The following is an 11,320-nucleotide window of genomic DNA, read 5'->3' as shown; positions in this document are numbered from 1 at the left end:
AATTTTGTGCACATGTGTGAAAGCTGAATGTATTGAGGAAAAATAGTTATCAGCCAGTTTTCCAAGGAAAGGAGGAGAATAGGAAACTTTTGTTCTAAAGAATGGGGGAATAGTAAGTAGGAGGAAAGGGGAAGAAATACTAAGTATCTTGATCTGTGATATTGGGAGAATCTGTCTACTTTGTGATGTCATTTGCTTCTAGGACCTTGGAATTAGCTCTGAAATCCCATCTATGAGGTCATCCCTAGGGACAGTCTTTCCATTGCTCTGTCCTAGGAGTTCTGGTGTAGTTTAGGATGGCCATGGTTTACATGAATTAAGAATTTTAAAAATTATGATGGGGAAGCAGATGGAGGACAGGTGCCTCTAAGGTTCTTCCAGCAAGGTAACAGTACATGATTTTTTTCCCAAATGATATTCACTTGTTTTTTTGTGTGTGTGAAAAGTGATGAAAAGAATTGTCACTCAATAGAAGGTATACTTCTCTCACTTGTGATATACCCCTATTGTATTAGTTATTATAAGTTGTAAGTGGTAGCTCCAAATTATCCATTCAAGTGACTTTAAGTCCATTTAATGTAGGAACTCAAGATTTAGAGGCACTGCTAATTATAAGGTCTCTTAAAGTTAACCTGGAAATTTTTTATTTATACCTAATAATTGAAGTACAGTTTTATAAGGACCAATGTAATACTAGTTGATTGAGCTTTTAATTTAAACTTACTTTATATTTAGATGTTATGTTATACTTGTTCTGATTGTTGATATTATTGAGTAGCACAGATGCTTTTGAAGCAAGTGGTTAATCTGTGTTGAAAACAAGTCCTTTAGACAAATTCAACCCATAAAGAATGCCACAGTGAGGAATGATCTCAGTTACTAAAACCATTTCATTGTCATAATGTTAGCATGGTTATTTGAATTTCATTTAGTCTGTAGACCAAACCTGCAGACAATAAACAAAGAGCAGGAATTACCAAAGGCAGAAGGTAGGTTTATAAAATCAAGTGTAGGGTCTTCAAGGTAGTGTGAGACTTGGGGCATTTTCTTAGGTATGGTGGCTACCTCTAGAAATATAGTTATGTTGAAAATAGTGGATGTTGAAATAATTTGGTCAGAATGTGAATGCTAGGGCAGAATCAATTGCCATTCAGACCTTAGGCCACCATGGTTTGAAACACCATAGCAATTACATGTCCATTTATGATTGGAACACCAGAAAAGATGAAAAATCCAGAGGCTTCCAGAAACAATTATCAGCATGACAGACTCCAAAAGCACAGATGAATCAGATCCAGAGGGACAGTTTTCTCTTTAGCAAGTGTTCATGGTCTAGGAACACCTTTGCTTTAATTGTCCATACTCTACAAAGCCCTCAGAGGTTGATGTCATAAAAACATCTTACCCTTTGCTGGTTCTCATGTCTCCAAACTGTCCGCTCTAGTCTGTGGAGCAAGCCTTGTATCTCAGGCAATGGTAACCCATTCTGCTAGAACCAAAGCAAAAGAAACAAATCTTATCTTGTCCTTGAAGTTCTATATTTAGGGATCATGATGGATTGAAATGACAGGCAAATAAGAGCAAAGCAACAACATTATCCAGTAATTTTCTTCACATGTATAGGAAGCATCATAGGAAAAATAATGAAACCTGTCTTAATTAGGGTTTACTATTGCTATGAAGAGACACCATGACCACAACAACTCTTATAAAGAAAGCATTTATTTGAGGTGGCTTGCTTACAGTTTCAGAGATTCAGTCCATTGTCAGGAGGATGGGGAATATGGCATCATGCAGGCAGATGTGGTACTAGAGAAGATAGTCCTACATCTTGACTCAGAGGCAACAGGAAGTTGATTTACTGTCACACTGAGGAAAGCTTAAGAGACCTTGAAGCTGCCCTCCATAGTGACATACTTCCTCCAACAAGTATGTCACCTCCTAATAGTGCCACTCCTTTTTGGGGCCATTTTCTTTCGAACCACCACAAAACCTAGGGCAGTAGTTTTCAACCTTCCTAATGCTGTGACCCTTTAATACAGTTCCCCTTCCTTTGGTGACTCCCAACCATAAAATTGTTTTTGTTGCTATTTCGTAACTGTAAGTTTGCTAGTGTTATCAGCCATAATGTAAATTGTTTTGGAGGCTTGCTAAAGGGATTCAGAACTACTGCTTTAAAAAAACCTACAACCAAGATACCAATAAGCTTTCAAAGCAAAACATATTTATGTAGAATAAGCAAGGCCAGTGAAAACTTCTAGAGGAAGTAATATGTGGGGACGTATGTAGAAACCAGTTGACAATATGGGGTATGTAGTAAGTTTCTTAGCACTGAGTAATTTTAACAGCCACCCAGTGTCCAGTTATGGGATGTATTGCCACTTTATACAGTGACAATTTTTCTTTGGGATAGATCAGAAAGCCCTTCTCTCCTATGTATTTGATTAATCCTCATTAACTTGAAACACAACTAATGTGTTTTAGGGTGGTGTGTTATGAATTTTTTCACAGTCATTATCCCAAGGGCTTTATATACATTCTTATAATATCATAAAGGACCTATATATATGTTCTTTATAATCCATATTTTGTAATTAAAGATGTAAGGTTAAAAATGTCTAAAATGAGGCAAAGTTATACGTCTAGGTCATGGGACTTTGAGACTGAGTCAGACTGTATGCCTGTTGGTACTATCTAGCAAACTCAGTTGCTTAGTGCAGTACAGATATTACATACATTAGTTAAGGAATACTTAGACAGGTAAGAAATATCTTCTGGTTGTTGAAGAGATTAAGTCAAAGACAATAAATAACTTCTCTGTGAAAAATTAATTAGAGGGTGGCCTTCTAAAAAAAGATTTATTTTTTATGTATACAGTGTTCTGTCTCCATGTCTGCCTACAGGCCAGAGGAGGGAGGGTATAGCATCTCATTACAGATGACTGTGAGCCACAATGTGGTTGCTGGGAATTGAACTCAGGACCTCTGGAAGAATAGCCAGTGTTCTTAACCTCTGGACCATCTGTCTAGCCTGAGAGTGGCCTTTTTAAGGATTCAAATTCAAAATATTCAGGTTCCAAACATGTTGCATATCAAACTGTTTCATACAATTTGATATATGTCTACCAAGGTGGTTTATATCACTGTACTCAGTATATAAACGAATAAATATGTGACTATACATCGTTATACATAGTTGTGATTTCTATCCTTAGTTCCTGCTTCATATTTTTTCCTCTAGTACAAGAATATTTTTCTTCATCCAGGCAGGTCATAGAAACTATTTTTTTGGACTTTCCTTTTTAATGGGTCGTATATGCTCTGAATTTCCCTTCTTTGATAGAGAAACATAAGACTCCTTTTCCAAAGGTGTTGTCCCAAGAATGATGGGAGGGATTCCACAAAGAGACGAAGGACAATGGCAGGCCTTGACACCACCATTACCTCGTTTCTTTCTTGCCTAAGCTCATTTTACATAGTGATCAATGCTTCCATCATGCCTGTGCAATGATGTCACTGTAAACATAAAAGCACAGAATCTGGGAGTTCTCAGATCACAGATCATGGGAAGATTCCTGGATAGAGTTTCACCTGGGCAAGGCATGCAGCTTTTTCCTTCTTCTCTCACAGTGTCTCTCTCCACTCTTGTCCTTTGCAGCATCTATGATGACAATCCACTAAACCTGTTTCCCAGAGTTCTCTCTTTAAGGACGTTAAAGGGATCCAAGGAGGGCCATTTGAAAGTTAGTGTATAATCAGTTGATCAAAATCACCTGTACTTCATGACTGCCCCCTGATGAGGGGAAGAGGAATTCTGTACTGAGCTGTGAGCTCTTGAACACTATCTCTGTGAAGACAGGGTCAGAGTTAGACTGGATTTGAGGATACCTAGTTGGGGTCTTTTGTAGAATTCATTGTTTGTAGGTGAAGAGACCCATCACACTTTTTTAAGGTCACAGAAATTTTCTGTGTTGGATGTGGTGTGAGAGCCAAGAGTAACAGATTACTTTGTTTTCCTGACCCAGGGTAACTAAAAGAGTGCCCATGTAATTACACTCTTATCATTTGTCCTGCCATGCTGGTGCTTCCCATTTTACCCCATTCTCCTCTAGCTTATACTTACTTTACTTCAATCAACTTCAGTTATTGTTTTTTTTTTACACATGGCCATTACAGCAATGAAACTGAACTTTGTGGCAGGTAGCTAACTGATAGTTGAAACTCTCAGACTTGAAAAGAAGTGCTAGGCATAGGGCTGACAATCACTTTCCTAGATCAGCATGTATGTAATTAGTCTTCTTTGTGCCTTCATAATATTTAAGCTGCACTCTTAATGACTTTCTAGTTAGATTTATCCAGAAGTGTTCTCAGGTTCAGGGGCTGATGGAACACTCCTATAGAAGTTTCTTCACGGTCCTATTTGTCTATCGACATAAGAGACGTATGACAATTGTTGAGGGCAAAACAACAGCAAATTATCAGTCTCTTGTTGGCAATCTTAAGGTACACTCATTACTGCAGAACTTCCTTAGTTCTTGTCTCAGACCACTTCAATGCTGTTACACTTCTGTTTGTCATCAGTCAGAATGACAACAAAGTCTTGCTTTTGAAACAGTATTTAAAGATCAGAATTCCTGTCTCATGTTTATTTAACAAGACTAGAGGCAGTCTATATAGAATAGTTTGTTAATTTTAATAGTAAGGAATTATCACTGTAAAATTTGATTCAGCAGTGTTCTAAGGCAATCTTAGACATATTGAATTATTACCTGTGGAAGAAAGTGACTTTGTCTTTCCTTCATACTGCTCCTGTATTTTTCTTTTTATTTTATTTTATTTTTTTATTTTATTTTTTTTACGAGACAGGGTTTCTCTGTATTGTTTTGGAGGCTGTCAGTCCAGCCTGGCCTCGAACTCATAGAGATCCGCCTGCCTCTGCCTCCCGAGTGCTGGGATTAAAGGCGTGCGCCACCACCGCCCGGCTGCTCCTGTATTTTTCATACAGTCTTGAAAAATACAATTAATATAGGAAAAGTACCAATGAAGTAGGAAGAAAGATTAAGCTGTAAGCAGAGATAGTTATACACAAATAATCACAGGCATTTGTGAGGCTCAGGCAGAAGGATCATATGTTCCAGGCTATCCAGGGAAACTTAACAGTACCATGACCCAATAAATAAGTCAAAAAACAATTAACCAGGTGAATTACTGGATATATAACTCATTTCAATATTTGCCTAGCATTTTCAAAGTCTTAGTTAGGTTCAGTTCCCAATACCATCCTCACATTTACACACACACTTAATTACAAAAATGAAAATTATTTTCAAATTCTTTGATATGTTTTCAAAATTTGTCAAGTCACGACAGTGATTTTTCACAACCAATACATACAGAGTTATATAATCCAACTTGTATTTTTCTAAAGTGTTCATAGATATTGTTAGTATTCAGGCATCTGTACTGCTCTGTCCTTGGGGTTCTGACAGTCTGTGCCCTCAGCTGCAGCCACTAAGAGCACCAAATGTGCATATTTACTGTGTTCCCTTTTAAAAGGGCCATGCCCACCTCCTGTCCTGCTCTCTTTTTTCTCTCCTCTGTCAGTTCCCCTCTTCTGTCTCTCCCCTCTTTCCTCTCACCTGCTGCCCTGTCCCTGGAGGCTTGTATCCCCTTTCCTCTTTTCCCCTTTTATGATACCTTTCTCTAATAAAAAAATCCCTCTGCTTGTACCCTGTCTCATGGTGTCTTCCTCTCCTGAGATGCTTTTCTTACATTAGAACAGATATAGCATCCTATATGTCTGGGAATTAAGTAAGAAAAATAGTTACATCCAGTTATTTCTGGCATCGGGAATGATTTTTGGAGATTAACTAAATGCTGATTGTTACAGAATTTGTTATCAAACATAATAGAAAAAAATCTTCTTGCTTTAAACACAATAGTAGGCATTCTATCTTTTGAAACTGAGTTAAATTCTCTGCATAAAACATTGAGGACTTGGTAGGGCTCTCATGGCTAGAGTGAATTCTATATTTGTCTTTTTTTTTCAGTTCTAGATAATTGAACTTGCTGGAAAATATTCCTGAAATGTGACACAAGAAGAATAATCTTCAACATAAAGCAGTCATCATACATCAGGGTCACCTCCTGTCACTGTCTTTCGCATCTTTTGCATCAAATATTGGACAAACCTAAGTGTTTAAGAAGAAATAAGTGTTTACACAGTAATTACTCTCTGCAATGGGAGGGTTTCCAGTTAAACATGTTTTTTGGGGGAGCTTTGTTGAGTCTAGGAGGGCATTCCAGACAGTGTTAATAATCTTCCTTCTGATTCCATGTTCCTTGACTGAGGATTATAGGGCAGGGCCGCTTATGCCAAATGAGAGTTTAATTTGGGTCTGGAATGTCCCAACTGAAGCTTGTATTGGAAACTTTAGTCACTCAATAGATCTCAGCCTTTTCCCTTTAATTGGAAGTCCCCGAAAAACTGCCACAGGGCAGCCTGTTACACTATTTTATGTTGATCGACTTGGCTTCTATCCTCACATAGATACAAAACAAGTAGACCATCATGGAGGAATTCCTCAGTTAGGGAATTTGCAAGATCATCTGACCAAAGCTAAGACTGATATTGAGCATTACATTCCAGTAGACAAATTAGGCTTAGCTATCATTGACTGGGAAGAATGGAGGCCCACCTGGTTGAGAAACTGGAGACCCAAGGATATCTACAGGAATAAGTCTATTGACTTGGTCAAGACAAATAATGCAGGAATTAGCATCACAGACGCCACCAAGAAAGCCAAAGAGGAATTTGAAGCGGCAGGAAGGAAGTTCATGGAAGAGACATTAAAACTGGGAAAATCGGTTAGACCAAAACACTTATGGGGTTATTATCTGTTTCCTGATTGTTATAACAATAAATTTCAAGACCCAAAGTATGATGGGAAATGCCCTCCTGTGGAAAAGCAAAGAAATGATGATCTTAACTGGATGTGGAAAGAGAGCACGGGCCTTTATCCGTCTGTCTATTTGAAGAAAGACTTGGGATCGAATCGACAAGCTGCACTCTATGTCCGATACCGGGTAGTGGAATCTGTCAGGGTGTCCAAAGTTCGAAAAGAAAAAGATCCTGTCCCAATTTTTGTCTATATTCGTCTTGTTTTTACTGATAGCACTTCTGAATACCTTAAGGAGGTAAATAAATGGTGTATAACATCTCTAACCTATGGTTCACAATGTTTACTGGAAATTTATGTTGTTTTTAAAGGATATGTAATTCAGTTTCATATATAACTGTAAGCATATACACAGGACTAGTTCTATGTTCTCCAAAAGAGATAAAATTGCTACATTTTTAGTGCTTATTGTAACCATGTTAGTAATCACAGAGAATTATAACACATAGGCAATATTTTAACTGTTTTATTTTAGTTTTGTGGATATTTCCAGAATAAGTAAATAGTAAAGAAAAACCATAGTAAAAGATTTAAAGAATGTAGAATTATTTTAAGTGTTATTGTTGTGTCAGCATGCTTAGTTTGTTGGTAATGTCCTGTGTAACAGCTTCCATTCATCCTTCCCTGCTAACTCTCTGTATCATCTTTGCCAGGTGGACCTTGTGAATACAATTGGTGAGATTGTTGCTCTGGGTCCCGCTGGGATTATAATATGGGATGCTATGAGTTTAGCACAACGTGCGGTAAGTTGACTGGGTAGGAATAGAAAGTAATTCTATCCTTAAGTTTTTGAATACTTCGTGTTAAGGAAATTAGTATGGTGCTTGGCAAGCAGGAGAGCTCAATATTTGCTGAATCAGGTTGTGTTATATCTTTTACTCTGAAGTAGAATTAACCAAAGTTCTCTATGCTCCATAGCTTGTCTACCATTTCAGTTTTTTGACATGTTTAGTTATTTCCCCATAGCAAGTATTTGTCCCCATTTCCATAATATGCTTGAATAATAGAGAGACACAGAGAGGGTGTGTGTGTGTGTGTATGTGTGTATGTGTGTGTGTGTGTGTGTGTGTGTGTGTGTATACATTGTTAACATGGAGCTGCATATGCCATGGACAAAATCCTTCTTTTAAATTTATTTAAAACAGATGTATTTCAAGGTACACTGACCCCCGGCTCATTTTGTGTGACTTTATTATTTTTAGTTTGATAAATAGAAAGTAATTAACAGAAAATGCAAGTCAGGAATGGGTATATGTTGCTTGGTAAAATCTTTGAGTCACAGAAAATTACTGTAAAATTATAATATTCCAAGGTATATTCTAAATTCTTGCTGCTGTTCTTCCAAAACTATAAATGCCTTTCTCAGTGATGGGTCCATTTATGATTTCTGTATACTACCTCCTTAAAAAAATGAAAGAATTGAGAACCCTCCCTTCTTCAAAGGAGAAACCAATCAACATCAACAGAGAGTAGTATAGGGGGCATTTTTTTAGCTGTCACATTGGTTTTTAGTGCCACTTTAATCTTAGCTGTCCATTGTTTTACTATTTTTCCTAAAGATCTGCAGTATGATTCATTCAGGGATAGACTTCAGTATCTCCATTTTCTCTTTTAGGTACTGTCTTGACATTGTTCTCTATAGACCTTTTCTATATATTTCTGCTGCTTCTCCAAAATTCATGATCATTTTTTAGGGTTATCATCACCCCTCTTTTATTTTGTGTCACTCATGATCAGGATTATTATGGATCACTTATTATGTTTCTTCAGGTTCTCTGAGAAAGTGATAAATGCAAGCATTGTGTGTGTGTGTGTGTGTGTGTGTGTGTGTGTGTGTGTGTAAATAGAGGCAAGATCTTATCTTCCTTAATTGTTCCTTACTTTATCTCTAGAGAGGCAGTTACACAGAACTGGGATCCAGCAGTTTAGCTAGACTGTCTGGTCAACAATATTTAAGGTTTCTCTTGTGTCTGCCTCCCCAGTAAGGGGCTTAGATGCAAAGACACTGTGGCTGCCTTTTTGAGGTAGATTCAGTGATGAAATCCAGATAATTACATTTTCAGAGAAAACATTTCACAGACTAAGCCATTTCCCTAGTCAGCTCCTATCCCATTGTCCTGGTAATCAGTTATTTTCTTTTTCAGTAGCCACAACTTTCCATAAAAAAGTGTCAAGTATGCCATTTCCTATTACTCCAATTTATCTGCCCAGTGGTGTAAAGAAGTCAGCTCTATCGGTCCTACATTATGAAACTTGATTTTTCTAATGTTCAGGAAATTTGTGAGCCTGTTGTAAAATACAGTTATTATTAATATTAAAAGAAAGATGCACTAAGATAAATTATGTTAAAACCCAAAATAACTAATGCCCAACATACCTCATGTGCATCTTAATGCCTCAGGCTGTGTATCTGTTTTATCTGCATGGGTAGAACACTTCACATGCTCACGCATGTGCTCAGTTCCCAACTCTGAAGTTCGTTCTATTGATTAGTAATGTGAAGTTTGCCATTGTAGGTATAATTCTACAGTATCTCTTAGATTGCCAGTTTAGGTCTTTTTGTAGTGTACAAATAAAATTTATCCTCATTTCTCTAGTCTGAATTTTGCGTAACCCTTGTCTCTGTCTTCATCTGACAAATGGAATTCTTGTTCCATTTCTTTGTGATTCACTGAGAGTCAGAGTTAACTGAAGAAATGATAGGTCCCATATATATTCATTTATCGTCACAATAAGTCTGTGAAGCAAGGCTCCAAAATCATCCCTAATTTAAGACTGATGAAACAGAAGCATAAATAAGATAACTAATTTTCTTGATGTGACCAAGATTTTAAACTAGGATTTAGAAAGCTTTTGATATCTTAGGTTGGCAGACATGGTCTTTAGTTAAGGTGGTACTCCTATTGACCAAGTTAGCCTCAAAACTTTTCATCTAACATCTATAACACCCCATTCTCTTGAATTTATGAATTATTAGGGAAGATGAAGGCTAGGGTAAATTAAGCTTCAACTAAACAATTCTTCATTGACCTGTTAAGTATACACATTACAAAACTGTTGGAATAGATTTGCTTGTTAAAAAGAGTATTCCTTACCACTAGTTTAGTCTGATGTTTCTTTCTTCCTAAGAGTTTTTCCCTTATAGTCTATCTTTTCACATGGGAAGATGTGCCTTGTTATGCTCATTGTCTTATTATTTTACAGCCAGGTTGCCCGATCCTACATAACTACTTGAAGACAACCCTGAATCCATACATAATCAATGTCACCCTAGCAGCCAAAATGTGCAGCCAAGCACTTTGTGAGGAGAAAGGTGTGTGTTCAAAGAAAAATGAAAGTTCAGATGTATATCTTCACTTGAACCCAAGAAGTTTTTATATCGAATTAATGAAAAATGGAAAGTATGAAGTCCATGGCCGCCCACGAATTGGAGACCTGCAGTATTTTTACGAACATTTTCAATGCAGCTGTTTTATGAACAAAAAGTGTAAGGAGACATCTGATATGTATTATGTAGGAGATGTTAACGTGTGCACAGGTGGCAATGTTTGTATAAAGGCCGAAATAGACACCAACCCAGCATCCTATCTCCTACCTGGCAAAAGCCTTCTCTTTCTGATAGCACTCACACAAATACTGCATCATATGACAGAAGATATTTTTGTTTTTCTGGAGAAAATACTAGTTGGTGCTCCTTAGTTCTTTCTACCCACAGCATTAGTTGTATTTTTTTAAAAACAGGCCTCAGTGATTTGAAAATGTAAGATGGGATTCTATTTTGCAAACGTAATTCTATTTTTAATAATCAAGATTCTATTTTAGAGTTTCAAAGGCAAAGTATTCTTCTACCAAAGACTGATTGATTTGGCATAAAGAGAATGAAGACTGAATAAAACAAAATTAGAATAAATTGATGTCTATTTAGTAGTCTGTCATTGCTTAAAGATGATCAGGCAAATATTAAGATGAGAACTTCTGCTGTTTAAAATGGAATGCAAGTGTGTTAGTCCGTCCATTTATAGAATTATGAATTTTAGCCACTTTATGTTGAAAAAAATTTAAAACCATTTTGCAGAAAGCTCAACTTTAAAAACTATACTACTGTGTATATAATTGAGTGCATTTTCAGAACTCACTTTTATAAAATACTCTAATTTTCTTTTCATTCCTGATTGTCAAGTTTAATTTGCATACCTGAAATGACTTATTTCATCAACTATTCACCTGTTTTATGGAGTGTTTATAGAGTGTTATCACTCGGAACTTCTGGGATGGTATTAGTGAATTGACTTCCTTTTTTTTCCTTTTTATTTAAGTTAAAAACAAGTTTGTTTCACATGTCAATCCTAGCTGCCTCTTCCT

At 36.7% G+C, this 11,320-nt stretch overlaps 1 protein-coding gene across 1 annotated transcript; it reads left to right on the top strand.

Moving 5' to 3' along the window:
* The first annotated feature begins 275 nt into the window (after window positions 1-275).
* LOC121132787 (hyaluronidase PH-20-like) lies at window positions 276-10,885 on the top strand. The gene is made up of 4 exons (XM_040728705.1): window positions 276-385; window positions 6,050-7,196; window positions 7,612-7,701; window positions 10,163-10,885. The coding sequence occupies exons 2-4, from the start codon at window positions 6,240-6,242 to the stop codon at window positions 10,655-10,657; spliced, it is 1,542 nt and encodes a 513-aa protein (XP_040584639.1). The 5' UTR covers window positions 276-385; window positions 6,050-6,239; the 3' UTR covers window positions 10,658-10,885.
* The last annotated feature ends 435 nt before the right edge of the window (window positions 10,886-11,320 follow it).

Source organism: Mesocricetus auratus, unplaced genomic scaffold (assembly GCF_017639785.1).
Source record: "Mesocricetus auratus isolate SY011 unplaced genomic scaffold, BCM_Maur_2.0 Super-Scaffold_100019, whole genome shotgun sequence".
Classification (NCBI taxonomy): Eukaryota; Metazoa; Chordata; class Mammalia; order Rodentia; family Cricetidae; genus Mesocricetus; species Mesocricetus auratus.
Note: the sequence above shows the minus strand (reverse complement) of the source record. Positions and strands in the feature narration are given on the sequence as shown.